The sequence below is a fragment of the Vidua chalybeata genome, chromosome 8 (genome assembly GCF_026979565.1).
Source record: "Vidua chalybeata isolate OUT-0048 chromosome 8, bVidCha1 merged haplotype, whole genome shotgun sequence".
Classification (NCBI taxonomy): Eukaryota; Metazoa; Chordata; class Aves; order Passeriformes; family Viduidae; genus Vidua; species Vidua chalybeata.
In genome coordinates this window covers 13833134-13849715 of record NC_071537.1, presented here as the reverse complement: position 1 = coordinate 13849715, position 16582 = coordinate 13833134, and the positions used below count along the sequence as shown (strand labels likewise).

Genomic DNA, 16582 nt, shown 5'->3' with positions numbered 1-16582 from the left:
TGCCAGGAGCCGTAAGGGGCAGGGTGGGGCGATCCCGGCATCGCCGGCTGCCCCGGCAAACAGCTTGTCAGCAATCATCGCTGAAACTTAAACAAACCACAGACCTGGGCGCTGGCACGCTGCGGCCGGACCCTGCCGCAGCTGTGGGTGCAGAGAGGTGTCAGAGGACAGGGTGAGTGCTCTGAATCCGCTTCATCGCCCACAGCCCCCCGGTCCCTCTTGGGCATCTCCTGCCTGGCTTGCCACCCCACTGCTCATAGGGGTGGGGATGGGTGCACCCATCCTTCCTCGGTGCTCTCCCGCAGCTCTTTCCTTCCGGGCAGGAGCGGGCAGGTGCCTGATTTTTTCTCTCTGCATTTCCTGGTCGGAGGCAGGAGGCAGGGCAAGCTGGATGGTTCCGAGCCCCGACGACAGCTCCTCTCGGTGCCTAGCTGTCCACAGGAGCTGCTGCGATGGAGCTGGGGAACATCTCGAAGCCCACGTATGGCCCTGGCCTCGAGGCGCCGGGGAGCAGCACGCCGGGGGTGGTGACAATGGCACACGGCTTCCTGCGGCTGGTGCAGCCCAACCCCCTGCCCATAGGTGGGTGCATGGCGGTGGGGGGCTGGTAGTGGTGTAATGGCTGGGGTAATCGGGAGTGGGATCCCAAGGATTGCCAGCTGCGTCCTGCTCATGTCCCATAACAACTGTGGGGTTATCTTAGCTGGGCCCCAGGACAGATGTTAGTGGTAGTGCCACCTTGCAGAGTCCTGCCCCATCCTCCCTCCAGGTGTCTTAATCCTAGGCCCCCAAAAATGTGCAGAGCAAACCCCACTCTGCCTGCAGGGTCTTTGCCTGTCTTGCAGCCCTCTGTGCTTGCTGGCCACCAAGAGTATTGTGTCCTGGTGCCAGTGGCAGCACTGTGTGCTCTCCCTGTGCACTGCCCTGCTTGCCAGCGCTTGCCCTTGCTCCTGTCGCTGTCACAGCTCTGTCTCGAAGCCGCTGCAGGTTTGCACAGGTGATACCGGGACCCTGCAGCTGCTGCATATTCATGGAGCAGGTGCTGCCCACCTGGAGGGAAATGCCACTCTGGGTACGGCCACTTGTTCTTCCCCCTCCACTGGCTTCAATCCCTGTTTACCATCAACATGCTGGCAAAGGTGTGGCTGGCGCCACAGGTCCTGCTTTGTGGACCTGTGTCACATGGACACCAGGGTACAATCAGTGTCCCCATGTGCCATCAGGGCTTGTAATGAGGGCATGCGGCACAGGCAGGGAGAGCCCTGGGAATGAAGGAGGCAGCGTGGCAGTGGGCCTTTGCCCCAGTACTCATTCCTCACTGGCAGTGTCCTTGGGCCTCTGTGTAGGGCTGGGCTGCAGGAGGGCAGCCCCAGGCGAGTGTCCCTTATGCCCATGGTGGTGAGGAACTCCCTTGTTCTGTGAACCCGAGAGCCTGGGAGCTGGCAGCACTTTTCCGGGGTGCAAAAACGCTGCATGATGTGGTGGGTGGGTAGGGCAGCTGCAAGAGAGAAAAATGCCATAGTCAGAGCTGGTCTGAGCTGCAGGTGATGCCTCAGGCTGGGAGCGGTGAGCAGGGTCTGGGGCCCTCTTGGGGAGCCCCACAGGGCCCAGCACCTACTCACAGCCCTCTGTGCTTCTTGTCTCCCAGGGCTGATTAATTTTGGGCAGTCTGAGAGCGAGTTCAGACAGGAGGACATCCGTGAGGTGAGCAGGCAGCTGGGCTGGGGAGCTGGCAGCCCCAGACCACCGTGGACTGGGGGATGCTGGTGGGTGCTGCTCTGAGGCTGAGCCCTGGATACTGGGCAGCAGCAAGGGGACATGTTCTGCCCCCTGGGGGGACCCATTTTGTCCTTTTGGGCCTGGACAGGCTGTGCAGAGCTGAGGAGCCTTCGGGGGCACCAGTGTTATGCTGCTTCTCATTCTTCCTATCCCAGCTGCTGCTCTACGAACTGGGTTTCCTGGTCTGCGTGGCCATTGGAGTCCTCCTCATCATCCTCGTGCCGCTGGTGGGATGCTGCTTCTGCTGCTGCCGCTGCTGCGGGAACTGCGGGGGCCGCATGTACCAGAAGCAGGGCCGGCGGATGGGCTGCCGGCGCCGGGCGCTCTGGGCCTCTGTCCTGCTGGTCTCCGCATTCCTCCTGTGAGTGCACTGGCCGGGAGGCTCCGGATGGAACCCAGGGGTGGCTGGAAATGCCGGCGCTTGGCGGCCGTGCCAGGAAATTGCCATTGTTCCCGAATAGATCCCGGCATGGCGGGACAAAGGAGAGGAAGCAGCGGCGGTGGGGAGCTGGCCCCGGGGGGCTGCGCACTGGCACCGTGCGGACCTTTCCCGACAGCTTCCCCACGGCGTACCGGGCACTCCCGTGCCTCAGTTTCCTGCGTCCCTCCTCTCTGGTCCCTCAGGGCAGGGCATGTGCTGGAATGCACTGGAAGCAGCAGTCACTGGTGTGCTCCAGACCCTGCAGGCTGGGGTCTGTGTGGGTGGATTTGGAGGGTACTGAGGGGAAGCACTGGGACTGAGCTCCCCACATGCTGACTTTGTCACCCTTCCCTTGTAGGGCTGGTGGTGTCTGTGCCCTCATCAGCAACACTCGCTTCTCCCAGGCTGTGAAGAGCACCTTCTCCAATGTGAACAACACTCTGGACAACATCCACACCTACCTGGCCTCCATCCCCCAGGCACGCATGGTCCCCCTGCCATGTCTTGGGGGCAAGGGGCCAGGCAGGAGGAGCGGCCCAAATAGCCCCCTGGGGAAGGGCAGCAGAGGGGCTGGCAGCAGAGAAAGGTCCCCACCCTCACTGACACCACATCTCTGTCCCTACAGCAAGTTGACTTTATCATCAACAAGAGTGATGTCCCGCTGGACTATGCCAACCACAGCCTCCAGGGTGAGGGTGTGCGATGGGAGGGGCTGGAGCATCCCCATGGCCCTGTGGCGAGCTGCTCCAGGGTTGGGGGGTCTTGGGCAGTGGGGGTGTTGTGTGGGTTTACCTTTCTGCCCTGTGGGTGGTTGCCGACCCTGCAGTCTGCAACCTGTTCTTATGGGGATGTCTAAAGGGACTGGGTCTGGAGGCTTTTCCAAGCTCCAGCTCTGCTCCAGTTTCTGCTTTTCTCTATTCAGGCTCCTCTCTGGGAAGGGTGATGCAGGTGGTGGGAGAGTGGGGATATCCCCACTGGCCCCCACCTGGGGGGTGGGTGAGAGAGGGCTACTGGTGGTGTCAGTCTTTTCACCAGCTTTCCTGCAAGCCCCAGGACCTTGCAGGGATCCTGTTATTGACACCACCTCTCCCATCTCTGCAGACATTGGGCCCAAACTGGGCAGTATGATCGCCTCACACATCAGGAGCAGCACAGAGGGGGCTCTGGGATCTCTCTGGAGCCTCTTGCAAGGTACTGGCCCCATCCCCTGGGAGACTGGCAAGGGACTTAGGGGGGATCAAAAGATGGGGTGGGTGCATGTTTGGGTGAGGCTTCCATGGAGGTGGATCCTTTTGGCCTCCTAACCACACCCTGGGGCAAGTGCCATGACTTTGGGGGTACCCCTAGGTTGTATTTTTTTGTGGGTTTGCAAGGTTCAGCTGGATGAGAACGAGTCCCTGCCACAGTGGCAGGATGAGGCCCTGAGCTCCCCGCTATCTCCCCAGGGATGGAGACGCTGAACGACACCTTTGCCAACATTGCCATCAGCCGCTCAGACCTCGAGGAGCTGCAGAGCAACTACAGCCAGCGGCTGGTCAGCCTGCGGGGCGAGCTCAACCACACCCTGCAGAAATGTGGCCTCCCCTGCGGCCGAGTGTCCCTGGACGGGCTCGCCTTCACCGCCAACTTCAGCACGGTGAGGAGGGGCAAGGTGTGGGTGAGAGGCCCCAGCACACCCTGCCCCAGCCCCCACAGCTCCCTCACCCCAGGCTCTTCCCTGCAGATCCCAGGTGTGGAGCAGCAGCTGGAGGCACTGCGTGAGGTCTCTGAGTCAAACATAGAGACTGATTTAGAGGAGGTAAGGGGTGTTCCCTTCACCCAGGCACAAAGCTCGGTGCTCCTGCAACTGCGAGGGCTGTGCTGACAGGGTGTGGGTTGGGAAGAGCTCTGGCAGGAGCTCAGCGTGTGACATGGAGGGAAGGGCTGGCCAGAGGTCTGCTCATTGTCCCAGCCATCCCTGCACACTGGTAGGGTGGACTGGGTGCTGTGGGGAGCCTAGCTGTCGTGTGTTACTAGGATCTGGGGACAAGGGGATGTGCTGCTCAGCCCTGGATTGCAGGCAGTGATGTGAGTTCCATGCTGTGCTTCTCTGGATGCAGGTTAACAGAACACTGGGCATGACCCCTGACAAGGTGCAAGAGCAGTCACAGCAAGTGGTGGCAAGTAAGCAGGGCTTTGTGTGCTGACTTCTCCCTCTTCTAGGGTTCCCTCCTCCCTTCTCAAGCCATTCTTTCCTGGAGGCCTTCCCTGCAGCCCTGGCTGTCCCCAGCTGCCATCATGCCAATGTCATCCTTGGCCATGACTGCCCCTTTCCTATCCTTTCTGAGCCCCCGCTGCCCTGCAGGACCTGGGCAGCAGCTCGCAATGTTGGCGTGTCCCCATTCCTTACAGAGAGCCAGGACCAGCTGGGCCTCATCAGGCAGGAGATCAGAAGCTTGCAGGAAGGGTTGCCGCTCCTGGATGCGGAGGAGAAAGTTGGGGCCTTTGTGAACAATGCCACATCGGTGCTGGAGAAGTACAGGGAGCCGATCATCGCCTGGGATGGGCTCAGGTGGGCGAGGGGCTGCGGCCCCGGCTCCGTTGTCTGGAGAGTTTTAAGGTTCCTGCTCCTCCCATTGCTGGAGGTGGGGGCTTGCTGGGTGGTGGGGTTGTGGGTGCAGGGTAGTCAGAGCTGTGCCTTGCAGACACACATGCCCCTTCCCTGCTGTGGTGTCTGGGACCTTTTTCCTCCCCATGAAGGCAGCCAGTGGGCTGCAGGGTGCTGCTCAGGGTCCCAGGTTGTGCTGCCTGACTCCCACCCTTTGTCTTGCCCCAGGTTGATTGTGTGTGCCCTCCTGTGCTGCACGGTGCTGCTGGTGGTCCTCTGCAACGTTTTTGGGCTGCTGCTGGGGCCCCTGGGGCTGAAGGAAGGTGTGCTGCCCACAGAGCGCAGCAGCCTCGCCAATGCTGGCGGGAACTTCTTCATGGCGTGAGGCTCAATTGGCTGCCAAGGACGTGTGTGGGAGCGCTGGGGTGGGTGGGCAGGGCTGGCCTGGGAATGCTCGAGCTCCTAAATCATCAGTTTACTGCAGTTTAATGGCCTTCCCTGTGGTGACTCCCCGTGCAGGTGGTAAATTGAAGGTCAGATGTGGTGCTGGTGAGAGGCATTTGAGGGGAGCCCATTTGCCCCATGACAGCGAGGGCTGGCACTGTGTGTGTGGGTCCTGCAGCTCTGCAGGGGAGTGCTGGCTTGCAAAGCTGTGGGAAGCTATTCTGGAATCCAAGCTCCGGGGTAGACCCCGGTCATGCTCTGGGGTCTGAAGGCAGAACAGAGACAAGCTTGTGGGAAGGGTGGTGTTCCCACAACTGTGGGGGTGAGGGGTGTGCAGCCCCTGGGCTCTGCAAGCTTGGGGCAATGCCAGCATCAGTGCTGGGCCACTGGGCTGCTGGTGCTGATAGCATTTCTGTCCTGGCAGAGGGGTTGGCTTCAGTTTCATCTTCTTCTGGCTGCTCATGCTGCTGGTGATGATCATCTTCATGCTGGGGGGGAACATTTACATGCTCTTCTGTGAGTCCTGGCGCAACCAGCAGCTCTTCCAGGTAAACTTGTTCTGGGGAAACTGCCTGGAGATACTGCTTCCTAAATGAGGGCTGCTGGTGGAGCAGAGGCAGCACTAGCCATTTAGGATGCTCTTCCAAGGTGTCTTGCCCTGAACTATGTCTAGTTTCTCCATCTCTTTCCTTGCTCTTAGCTCCTGGACAACCCTGGCAAGATCCCTAACTTCAATCTCTCAGAGCTGCTGGGCCTGAAGGGTGACATGACAAACTTCTCAGAGATATACAGGTGGGTTCCAGCCCTGACACTGTGTCTTTGGTGGGAGTAGAGCTGCTCAATGCCCTCAGATGCTCTCCAGGAGCAGGGCAGCATGCCCTACCTTCCCAGGCTGTGGGTAGGCACTGATTGCAGGGAAGGAGCAAGGTGCAACCTACCTGCACAGGTGAGGACATGCTCCTGGGAGGGGGTGGCCCTCGCCTGCCCTGTTTTAAACACCATGCTTCCATCCTGCAGGCAGTGCCAGCAAGATGCTTCCCTGTGGCAAACTCTGCACTTGGACCAGAGCATTTCCTTGGACAAGCTCTTGAATATCAGCCAGGTGAGCATGGGAGTGCCAGGGTCTTGAGGGCAGGAATCCAGACTAAGGGCTGAGGGGACAGTGAGGGGCCAGCACGTGTCCCATCGTGGCCCCCTTTGTTCTGGCAGTATGCAGGAAACATCTCCACAGCTTTTGAGAAGATGAACATCAGCCTAAGCCCCATCTCCCTGCTCAAGCAGAGCCAGAAAGACCTGCTGCTGAATGCCAGTCGGGCCGGACAGCCCCCCAACTTCACCCTCACCCTGGAGCAGGTGTGCTGGCTGTAGCCTGGTCTTGGGATTGGGGTGCAGGAGTTGGATGTGGGTTGAGAAGGTCTATTACCCTTAGGGTAACAAGGCACATCCTCTGCCCAGAAGGCCCTGGTTCCACTCTGTCTCACAAAGAAGGGGCATAGCTCCCCTTGTGAACCCCATTCCTCATTCTCATGGCTCTGTCTCTGCCTTTTCCAGCTGGATCAGAATATGACCCAGGGAAGCCTCCTGGATCTGGCTGCAGAGTTGGAGCAGCTGGCCGAAAAAGTGGTGAGAGACCATGACACCCCAGGGCCATAGCCACCCTGTCCCCAAAGCCACTGGTTGCAGGGCTCCTCTGTACCTGCCTGAGTGTTGAGGGAAGGCCCTTTACTCTTGCCCAGCTCTTTTCCCCAGCCTGGCCCATCAGCTGGCTGTGGTGAGGCACAGAGCTGGGCACTGCTGACTGCAGCTCTTCCAGGGCACGGACGTGAAGAAGGACCTGGAAGATAATGCTCGCAAACTGAGGGAGCTGGAAAAGGAGATGCAGGCGAGCTTCTCTGGGCCACTGGTGAGCTGGGGGATGTCCTGGGGTTGCTGGGTTGGGCTTCCCTAGAGCTCAGAGCCTGCTGGCAGGGTCTTGTCTGAGCTGTGGGGTCTGCACATCTGATCCCCCTTCTCTCCGTCTCCAGCAAAGTCTGAAGGAGAACATCCACTCCGTGCAGAGTGGGGCTGCCCAGCTAGAGGTAAGCTGTACAAGGGGAGTGCATGCCAGTCCCAGGCACCCTGCAAAACAACTTCGAGGTCCTGCAGTGGAGGTGGTGGGGCTAACCCGCAGTCTCGGGGCTGCTGTGGCACTCTTCATGTGCTGCAGGGGGATGTTCATGGGGTAGAGGGAGGGAGGCCATGGGCCCTGCCAGGCGCAGGCTCCCTCCACCTGAGGTACTTGGCACTACCAAGTGTGTGACTGCTGGGACACCACAGCTCTGAGAGGCTATGCCCCAGGGAGTGCTGCTGTGCAGGGCTGGTGAAGTGCAGAGACCCCACTTAGATCACAGTGCTAAGAGCACCTTTCACCTCAGGGACAGACAACAGCTGCGCTGGACAAAGCCAGCAGAACCCAGGAGTTCCTGGAGAGGGAGACACCAAACATCATCAAGAACGTGAGCTTGCCTTGCCCTGCTGTCACGTCACATGGACCATACCCCCTCACCAAGACCTCCCTCTATAGAGGGAAGCCAAACCTTGTCTGGCTGCTCATCCTGCTTGCCTTCCCTGAGTGTCTCCTGCACCCCTGGGTGCCCCTTTCCCTTATGGCATCCCTGGCAAGGGAAGGGGGTGGGATGAAGCATTCAGCTCTGTTGCTACTGGGCTGAGGTGGTCTGAGACTTCTGATCCTCACATGGAGGGGACACGGGGCATGGAGGGGGCTGGTAGTGGCAACATTTTCACTCTGTGCTTGCCCCTCCAGGAGACATTAGCCCTCCTAGAACAGCTGTTGGATTTCTTTGAGACCTACATTTCATGGGCCAAGAGCAGGGTAAGCTGAGCCTTCCTCAGTGAGGTGGAGAGAGGGGAGAATGAGCTGCAGGGCTTGGTGGATGCTGACATATGCTGTCCCCACCATGTCCCTAGGTGACAGAAGATGTGGCACGTTGCAAGCCCATAGCTCAATCCTTGGATAATGTGGAGGTCATTGGCTGTGACTATATCATGGACTCTGTGGTGAGTGGGGCAGTGGTATGTAGAATGACACACGTGTGGGGTGGCAGTGAGGTCCTCTTGTCCCCCTCATGCACAGAATGAGGGATGCAGGGAAGGATCAGGGATGCACAGGATCAGGGATGCACAGGAAGCAGTGCTCAGCTTCTGCCCAGCAAACTGCTGTGGCTAAGAGGAAAGGCCAGGCTCTGAGAAGGAGTGGGTGGTCATTGGGGGAGTGCTGGGAGGAAAAGAGATGCTCCCAGTCGCTCTCTGGACCTAATGGCTCTTCCTCCACCCTATGCAGAATGCCTTCTGGTTCAGCCTGGGCTGGTGCACCTTGTTCCTGCTGCCCAGCATCATCCTGGCTGTCAGACTTGCCAAGTTTTACCGCCGCATGGATATTGCTGATGTGTACAGGTGAGGAGCAGCCCCACCCCGTGTGATGACACTGGGTCTGGGGTCCCCCTGCCACCTGTTCCTCCATGTCCTGTTGTAGCCTGTGGGGCTCATGCTAAAGTAATGTGGGCTAAGAGGTGACTTGGGGTCCTCAGCCTCTGAGGATGGGGATGTTCTGGAGCTTTTCTCTGCCTGCTCTGAACCTCCCGTTTGGGCAAAGAAAGGTGCATTCCCTTTTGAGGAAGGTGCCTGGCAGGGCTGCAGCCACAGCCTGCCTCGAGTCCACCACCTGACTTGCCCTGTTTTGCACCACTTTTGTGCTGGAGCACTGGCATGAGAGCTGGATGCTGTGACAGAATGCAGTGTGCTGCGTGGTTGTGGCATTGCCACGAGGGTGCAGTGCTTGGTCACACGCCTGTGGCCACCAGTGTCCTGGGGCTGCCCCTCAGCCCTCTGGGACACTCTGCCTGGCAGCTCCACCACCAGCACAGGAGCACAGGCACTGACCCCTGAGGATAGTGAGCAGTTTCTAGTTGGATTTCCAGCTCCTGAGGGCTACATTGTGGCCCTGTGGTGCAGCTGCTGTGCTGGGGGCTCCCCAGCTCCTGCCACCCCTCTGAGCTGGCTGGAGACATGGGCTCAGCTGCCCAGGAACCTCAGGGAGCTCAAGTTGAGGCATAGGGAGCTGGGTGCTGCTGAGTGTGGGGCCCTGCTCTGCCTGCCTGGGAAAGGAGCACAGATGTTCTGGGGGGCTGTAAGAGCCCATGCTCTCTGTTCAGATCAGGCAGCCAGGATGGAGGGGATCACAGCAGCCTGAAGCCCATGTGCTCTCTTTTTGTGACCCATGGGAGACCTTGTCCCACCATCAGATGCTGTCCTGTCCCACAAGGCATCTTCTTGCCCCACTAACACTGTCTCTTTTTTTTCTCCCCTCTAGGAATGAAGACTTTGAGATGTAAGCTACTTACACTGCCAGGTCCCTTTGTGGGGTGGGGGGCAGCCCCTGTAGTAGAGGGGGGTCAGGAGACAGAGGGAGGGAGCTGGGGACCAGGGCGAGTGCAGACCAAGGAGTGTGCTGGTACCAGAGGATGGCTGTGAAGGTGGGACTTTTGTAGTGCACACAGTTGTGCCGTCCCCTATCATATTCCCATGCTCCTAAGTCTGGAGGTGTTGCTGGTCCCAGTCTCCCAGGCTGGTGGGTATGGGGAAGCTGTCTCCGTACCCTGTTTCCTGTGGGACTGGGTGATAGGAGTGGGATGATATTTGACCATCCCAGTGCATCCTGAGCTGTCCCTTACTGCTCTCTGTGGCTGGAGGTGACATATATGACCTTGGTTTTGCAGGCCACCAACATTCAACTCCTACAAAATCCCCAGGCCTTCCACAAGGCATTAGCTCCCATCACCCGCAGATGGAGGACGAAAGGGACAGACCCCCTCACTTGAAAAATGTGACTATTTATTTTTGCAGGGAATCTGCCTCTTTCCAAGGCTGTAATTTTTGGTGTCAAACAATAAACGGTGTGTTTGTGTGCACTGTGGGATGTGACTGTGCTCCTCAGGTCTAGCAGTGATGGCAGTACGCAGGGCTAGGGGCTGGAGGGTTCCCCACTGCTGGCACAAGCTGAGGCTGTGCCTGGGACCAGAGGGCTTTTCTGGTGCTCCCAAGTGTGCTCTGCCCACAGCCAGCCTATAGGTCGATACAGGATTACTGCTCAGTGTCACTGAGACTGGGTGATGTTCCCCTCACTGGGCAGCCCTTTGCACCTCTGACTGGGTGAGTGCCAGGTCCCTCCATGGGACAAGCCACACAAAGAGCCTCCTGTCCATGAAGTGCCACCACAGTGTGTTAGCTGTCCCTAGCACATGAGCACTTCCCTCTGGCAACTCTAGTATTATCATCCGTGGATTTCCAGTGAGTTTATGGGGTGCCTGCAGCCCACACCTCTTTCTCTCTGCAAGATACAGTGCCATGGGTACTTTCTCTGCCCACTCCTGCACACCCCATGCTCTGCACAGAAAAAGTTGCATGAAGAGATAAATCAAGGGTGATGGTCTAGAGCCTTGGGGCGAGCTCAGGTATTGCTTTGTGCCACTCCTTGGTGCAAGCACAGGGACCAACCCGAAAGCTGTGTCAGATACAGGGGATATACGTGAGCAGCTTGACTCATCTCCTTTGTTGCAAAGTCCAAGTTTCTCTGGAGCAGAGTGAGAGGGCCAGGCCAGCCAGCTCCCCCTCCACTATGTGCATCTCTTACTGCTTTTTCCACTTGCCTTCAGATCTAATTGCTAGTTTTTCCTTTGGGCTTTATCTGAGGCTGCACTGGTCTTACCTCCTGCTGTCTCCTCCCAGCAGAGTCTGACTTCACAGAGAGCCCTGCGCTTGCCTATCAATCAGCTGAATCTGTCCTTCAGATTGCTTTGGCCCCTGCTTCCCCCAAGGATGCTCACCCTTCCTGGTTCTTGGTGTGAGATATCCAGCAACCCCTTGGAAAGTATTCAGCTCAGTTTTCTGCCCTGGACCCTCAGCCTCCAGAATTCTACTTCCTGTTTGTCTGGGGCTCATACATGGAAGCTTCTGCCCCCAGGCCTCAGCCTGTCCCTACTGCGTCATGTTCCCTGCTTCCTCTTCCCGTGCCTCGGGGATGCCAGCTCACACAGGACTGCTGCTAGCTTCAGTTTCTGCTTGCTGGCTTTGTGGGCATTGCTTCTTTCTTGCTCTCCTGTTTCTGCAGAGACAGTGCTGGAAGGCAGGGACCTGCATCCTCGTTCACTGTGTCACTGTGGCCACCTGCACCCAAACCCAGCCCTGGCAATGAAGATATCCCCCCAAAATGACTGCACAGCCTTTGCCAAGGTGTGGGGCTTGCTTGCAGCAGCTCCCCATTCACTGCACCTCCAGGACAGTGTTCCAGTCTCTGGAGCCATGCTCTAAGAGGTGCTGGGGTCCATCCATCATCCTCCTCCCGAACAGACCTGGGAGGTGGGTGAGACCAGAGTAAGGCAAGGCCACCAGCTGCCTGGAGAGGAGGCAAGGACAGCTCATCACAGAATGCCCACAGTGGATGCCACCAGCTCTCCTTTCAGGCCCCGCTCCCTCCGCTCACATGTGGCAGCTTCCAGAGTGAGAGGGAAATTTACAGTGCCCCCCCGTGACCACAGCACAAGGACCCCCACAAGGAAGGTCTCATCAATAACCAGCCAGTCTCAAGGGAACCATTGCAGCAGTTCCTCTTCCTCTTTGCCAGGCCTTTTTCCACCACAGGGACTTTCCGCAGCCAAGCCTTTCTCTGGGGGAGACCCTGCCACGTCTTTACAGTGGTTTCACAGACAATAATCTCTCCAACGGCAGCTTTGACACTGTGCCTGGCAGCACGATTTTGCTGGGCCAGCCAGGTGCTCTCTGTTGGTAGTTTTCCTAAAAAGTAGACAATTTGCAGCTCTTGAGAAGAAAATCCTCCCTTCCTCAACTCTCTGTTGGGCCCAGCCAGAGCCATGTGTGGATGGCCTGGATGGCCCTTCCCTGTGGCACATAGCTCCAGCCTGCCTGTGCAGACTCCTGCCCCCATGGCTTCATAGTGGTAAGCAGCTGAGTACCACAGAGGGAATGAGCTATCTGGGTATGCTCTCTGAGCCCAGCTGTGAGCCATGCTGGGCAGCACCAGAGAGATCAGCCTGGCCACTTTTCACCAGAGGCAAAACAAGGTTGCCCTCCTCCTGAGGGTGTGTACCCTCATAACATCCACCACCACCTCAGCAGTGCTTTAGGAAGCTTTATTTTAAAAAGGAGTCTGTCTTCCACACTTAAGACCACTTTCAAGAGGATTAATGCAGGTGAATCTCCTGCAGCCCAACAAGGCAACAGACAGCTCCTTTACACCAGAGCCCAGAATGCAGGGGCAAAGCCACAGTGAGGGTCTCCCTCCTGGTGGAGGGGGCCAGGCACCGGGCACCTGAGAGAGGCTGGAACCTGGATCTTCCTGCACTAACTGCTCTCAAGTTACGTTGATTTTGCAAACAGAGGCACAATATGAGCCAGACAACCCTGACAAAGCCCCTTTGTATGCAAAGGGCAAAGGTAGAGGAAATGGGAACAGAGGGCTTGGGTGTCCTGCAGCATAATCTAAGCTTCCACAAAGGAAAGGGAAAGACAGGGCCAACCCCAAGCTCTCATAGCCTGCTGCAAGCTTCTCAGCTCAGCAGAGAGTTTGGGTACTGTCTGGGACAGAGAGATAAGGGAATTAGGCTGCTCTTTTGAGCTAAGTAGCTGCAATCAGTCACAGCTACAGGACTGATCCCAGAGGAGTTGTGGCAAGACAACATGTGGCGTGCTGCAACTGCCAGCATGTGTGCTGGGACCCCCAGTGCCATGGAGCTGTGCCACACGGGCATTTAGCATCTGACTGAGCCCAAAGCAGCAGGATTCAGTGACCCAGCTGCAGGAAACATGCCCTGTCTCTAACAGGCAGAGCTTGAAGGTAGCACCCAGCTCACTGACCAGAGAATGGGGGGGAAAGACTGTGTACTGCCTACCACCAGTACCAGAGGATCAGGGAAGTAGAAGTGGAGCTAGAAAGGAGCCAAACAAACCGAAAAACAAAAAAAGTGCTTTGGGCAGGGAGCAGTTCAGTAGTCCTGTAGTGCAGCCAGTGTTTTCATCTGCAAATGCACCTGGCATTTGCTCCTCCACTGGCACACGCACAATTGCACTTGCTAGGAATAACAGAAAGCCTGCCCTGGCTCAGAGATCCCCCAACCTCAGCCACCCACCAGGCTCTTCGAGATGCTGCAGGGATGCTTCAGAAAGGAGCAGGCTTCTGTACTGCCAACACAGGTAAAATTTCCCTTCCTTGTGCACCCAGGGCTTGGGATTACATTGTCCTTCCCCCTTCACACACTGTCATCCTGTAGCAGTGTTGAAGGCGAGGAAGTCCTTGCCATAGATGGCTGAGGAACATCATCAGCCACTACTTTTGAGGGGATTTTGTGCTCTCGGGGTGGGGTGGGAGGGGGGAAGGTGGTGTTCTGCAGGGCATCTGAGTACATCTCATCTTGGACACTGGGACGCTGCACAACCCTTTGCAGCAGTGGCTTAAGCAAGCCCACAGTCAGCTGGTTCCCCTCGCTGGAGAAGGGCACTGGGTCCTCCTGGGAATGAGGAAGGTGCTGCAGAACCATGGTGAGGATGTTTGAGGCGGTGAGCTCAGCAGGGCACAGCGGCCACAGCCTGTCCAGGTAAGGGTCCAGCTCCCGGTGCTGGGCAAACTCAGCCAGCAGTGTGATGAATATCTCCTTGTTAAGCAAAGGGCTGAGTTTGGAGAACTTCTCTGCCACCTCCACCACCCGCTGCCACTGCTTCAGATGGATGAGAAGGTGCAGAGCTTGCAGCACAGCCTTAGGCCTCTTGCTGCAGAGCAGCAGTTCCAGCTCCATCTCGTCATCTGCCTCGCTGTGTTTGCTCTTTCGGGCCAGCACTCCCAGTGCTCTCTTGTACAGTGGCACCCGGCCCTCCGGGCCCTCCTTGCTGCTGTATGACCACGAGCTGCTAACGTACTGCTGGGTCAGCTCCACAAAGCTGGGCAACCACTTGGGTTTGAACCTCAGGAAAGAGGCGCAAATGAGCTCAAAGAGTGGGACCATCCCATTCTGACCCACCTCCTCCAGCTGCGGCTGACACAGGACCTTCTTCCATACCTCTGGGGTGGCCCTGGCTACCAAGAGACCATCCCCATTCTGCTGCAGCTGCAGGCAGCTCCTTGTGGCCTTCCAGGCAGCCTTGGGGAAGGAGGCAAAGACAGAGTTCAGATAGGCCAAGTTGTCTTTGTCCATGTCAGACTGGAGAATGCGGCTGACCTCCTGCTCCACCAGCTCCTTGCAGTAGCTTTCCACCTCACTCTCTGGGGCACACACCACACAAGTTTTCAGGAGCTCCAGGCTCATGTAGCTCTGCAGCTCCAGGCTCACTGTGCTCAACAGCTTGGCATACGTGTCTTCTAGGCTTCGGGCTGGTTTCTGCTTCTGGTGGAGGCTGTGCTGCAGGATGGCAGCGAGGACCACAGGAGCCTGGAATGTACCACCTTTCTTCAACTTCTCCACTGTCAGCTTGGAGCTGCTGAGGCTCCTCCTCTGATAATATCTACAGGCCTCCTCAAACACCATCTCCACCAGGCATGGCTCAGGCCTGCTGCTGTCCTCAGGTTTGGAAAAGCTAAAGCTGTAGATGCCACTCTGACTGAGGAGCTGGATACTGTCCTCCTCGTCCTGGGACTCCAGGAAATGCACTTCTTTCATGCTCAGGACTTCCTTTTCTACAAGCCTTCCACTGTTCTGGTCAACAAGGTACAGTACTCCAGCCAGCACACAAGCCAGGATGTTGCCAAAAGTCTTCAGCTGGACAGGACTCCCTTGGGCCAGGGGGCCGCCCTCCAGGTCAAAGATATGCCTCTGTGTCCCATCTGGCTCCACGATACTCACAGAACCCTTTGTGCTCACCAGCAGCAGACCCCCGCTGTTGGACATGGTGGAGGTGTGAATGTCCAGAGGCGCAAAACCTGAGAGAAGGCCCACAGAACCCAGCAGGAGCTTCTTGAAGTCTGACTCACTGCTGGAGTGCAGCACCTTGCTGTGGATGAAGCCTGCAGAGGGGGCTGTGATGGTGAACTCTGCCTTCTCTGGATGCCAGATGAGGAGGAATTTGGAAGTGGTGGCAAAGCTGGCAGCAGCAGGCACTAGGAAGACATGTTGGGGAGAGGCCAGGACCTGGTACTCGGGGCTGTTGTGCAGGACTATCCTCGCAGCGCCCAGCCGCACGCCCTGCTCCCCCACCTCCAGAGCACGGGCACACACACAGAACCTGAAGGCACACTTGCTCATGTCTGAGTGAGCACCCAGCGGCGGCCTCTCCTCACACCACACCAGGTTGGCTCCCTGGCTGCACACGGAGACGACTCGTGCCCGGGCACCCTGGCAGAGCTCCAGTGTCTGCAGCAGCTGCCAGCCCACGGCCACCACAAAGTGCCAGACCTCGGTCCGGCCATGTTCCCACACCACGGCCAGTACCCAGGAGTCTGGTACCACTGGGCTCTGCAGGAAGAGCAGTCCCACAAGGGCTGGCTGGGGCGGCTCCCAGCTCCTCTCCAGGTCGGCTCCAGCGATGCTGTGGCGCTGGAAGGCCACCACCCGCGGCAGGATGGGCGGCCGGCTCTTCTGCAGGAGCAGGACATGCTGCCCGTCGGGGCTGGACTGGACGAGCTTGGGCTCTTCTCCGCGGCACAGCAACTCCCGCAGCCAGTGGCCTCGGCTGAAGTCACTCAAGTCGGAGACCTGCCGCAGCTTCATCCTGTCAGCGACAGCGTGCAGCAGGGCGAGCTGGGGCACGGAGCCACAGCCGCCACTCAGTCCCCTCCCGGAGCCCCGCCACACCCTGCTCCCCGGCACCCTGCTCCTTCGGCTCTCTAGGAGGCCCCCACGGACACCTTCCCCCCACGGCGAGCCGGTTCCGCGGCAGCAACTCGCAGGGACGGGCCGCACCCGGAGCTCCCCGCACACCCAGCGCCGCCCGAGAGAACTCTGCGCTGCCCCGGGCACGCCGGGTCCCCCTCCCGCCGGGACCCACCTGCCGCGGCAGCGACTGACGGCCGGGGCCGGGGCCGGGGCCGGGCCAGCGGCAGCTCCGCTCAGCGCTGCGCAGTCACGGGGCCGCAGGTTTCCGGGCGGAGCCGCTCCGCGCCGCCGCGGGCCGTCCCGCTCCTACTTCCGTCGCCGGTGCGGGGTGGGCTGCGGGGCCGCGTCCCGAGGGGGACCCGCGTGTTCCCGCAGACGGCGGGGCCATTTGTTACCGGGGTGCGTGTGTACGTGCGTGTGTCAGCCCCAGCGGGGCGAGCCGAGCTCCAGCCGGCCCGGGGAGGAGCCTTCCCCGCC

General features: G+C 58.7%; 2 protein-coding genes across 4 annotated transcripts; one reads left to right on the top strand and one right to left on the bottom strand.

Annotated features, from left to right (window-relative positions):
- The first annotated feature begins 381 nt into the window (after nt 1-381).
- On the top strand, nt 382-10198 carry LOC128791192 (prominin-1-A-like). 3 transcript variants are annotated; one of them, XM_053948557.1, is made up of 24 exons: nt 382-582; nt 1649-1704; nt 1935-2140; nt 2559-2679; nt 2826-2889; nt 3302-3391; nt 3646-3836; nt 3924-3998; nt 4300-4363; nt 4592-4751; nt 5016-5168; nt 5656-5779; nt 5932-6023; nt 6249-6333; nt 6441-6584; nt 6783-6851; nt 7045-7134; nt 7256-7309; nt 7646-7726; nt 8035-8103; nt 8199-8288; nt 8572-8684; nt 9601-9618; nt 10007-10198. In XM_053948557.1, exons 1-24 carry the CDS (start codon nt 453-455, stop codon nt 10056-10058), a joined length of 2391 nt encoding a protein of 796 aa, XP_053804532.1. In that variant the 5' UTR covers nt 382-452; the 3' UTR covers nt 10059-10198. The 3 variants fall into 3 exon arrangements, with proteins under 3 accessions (XP_053804532.1, XP_053804531.1, XP_053804533.1); XM_053948556.1 differs by having other exon boundaries at nt 6783-6854; XM_053948558.1 differs by lacking the exon at nt 6441-6584 and having other exon boundaries at nt 6783-6854.
- On the bottom strand, nt 10105-16575 carry HPS6 (HPS6 biogenesis of lysosomal organelles complex 2 subunit 3). The gene is made up of 2 exons (XM_053948555.1): nt 16278-16575; nt 10105-16001 (listed from the first exon to the last, which is right to left on the bottom strand). Exon 2 carries the CDS (start codon nt 15998-16000, stop codon nt 13553-13555), a length of 2448 nt encoding a protein of 815 aa, XP_053804530.1. The 5' UTR covers nt 16001; nt 16278-16575; the 3' UTR covers nt 10105-13552.
- Between the last annotated feature and the right edge of the window lie 7 nt (nt 16576-16582).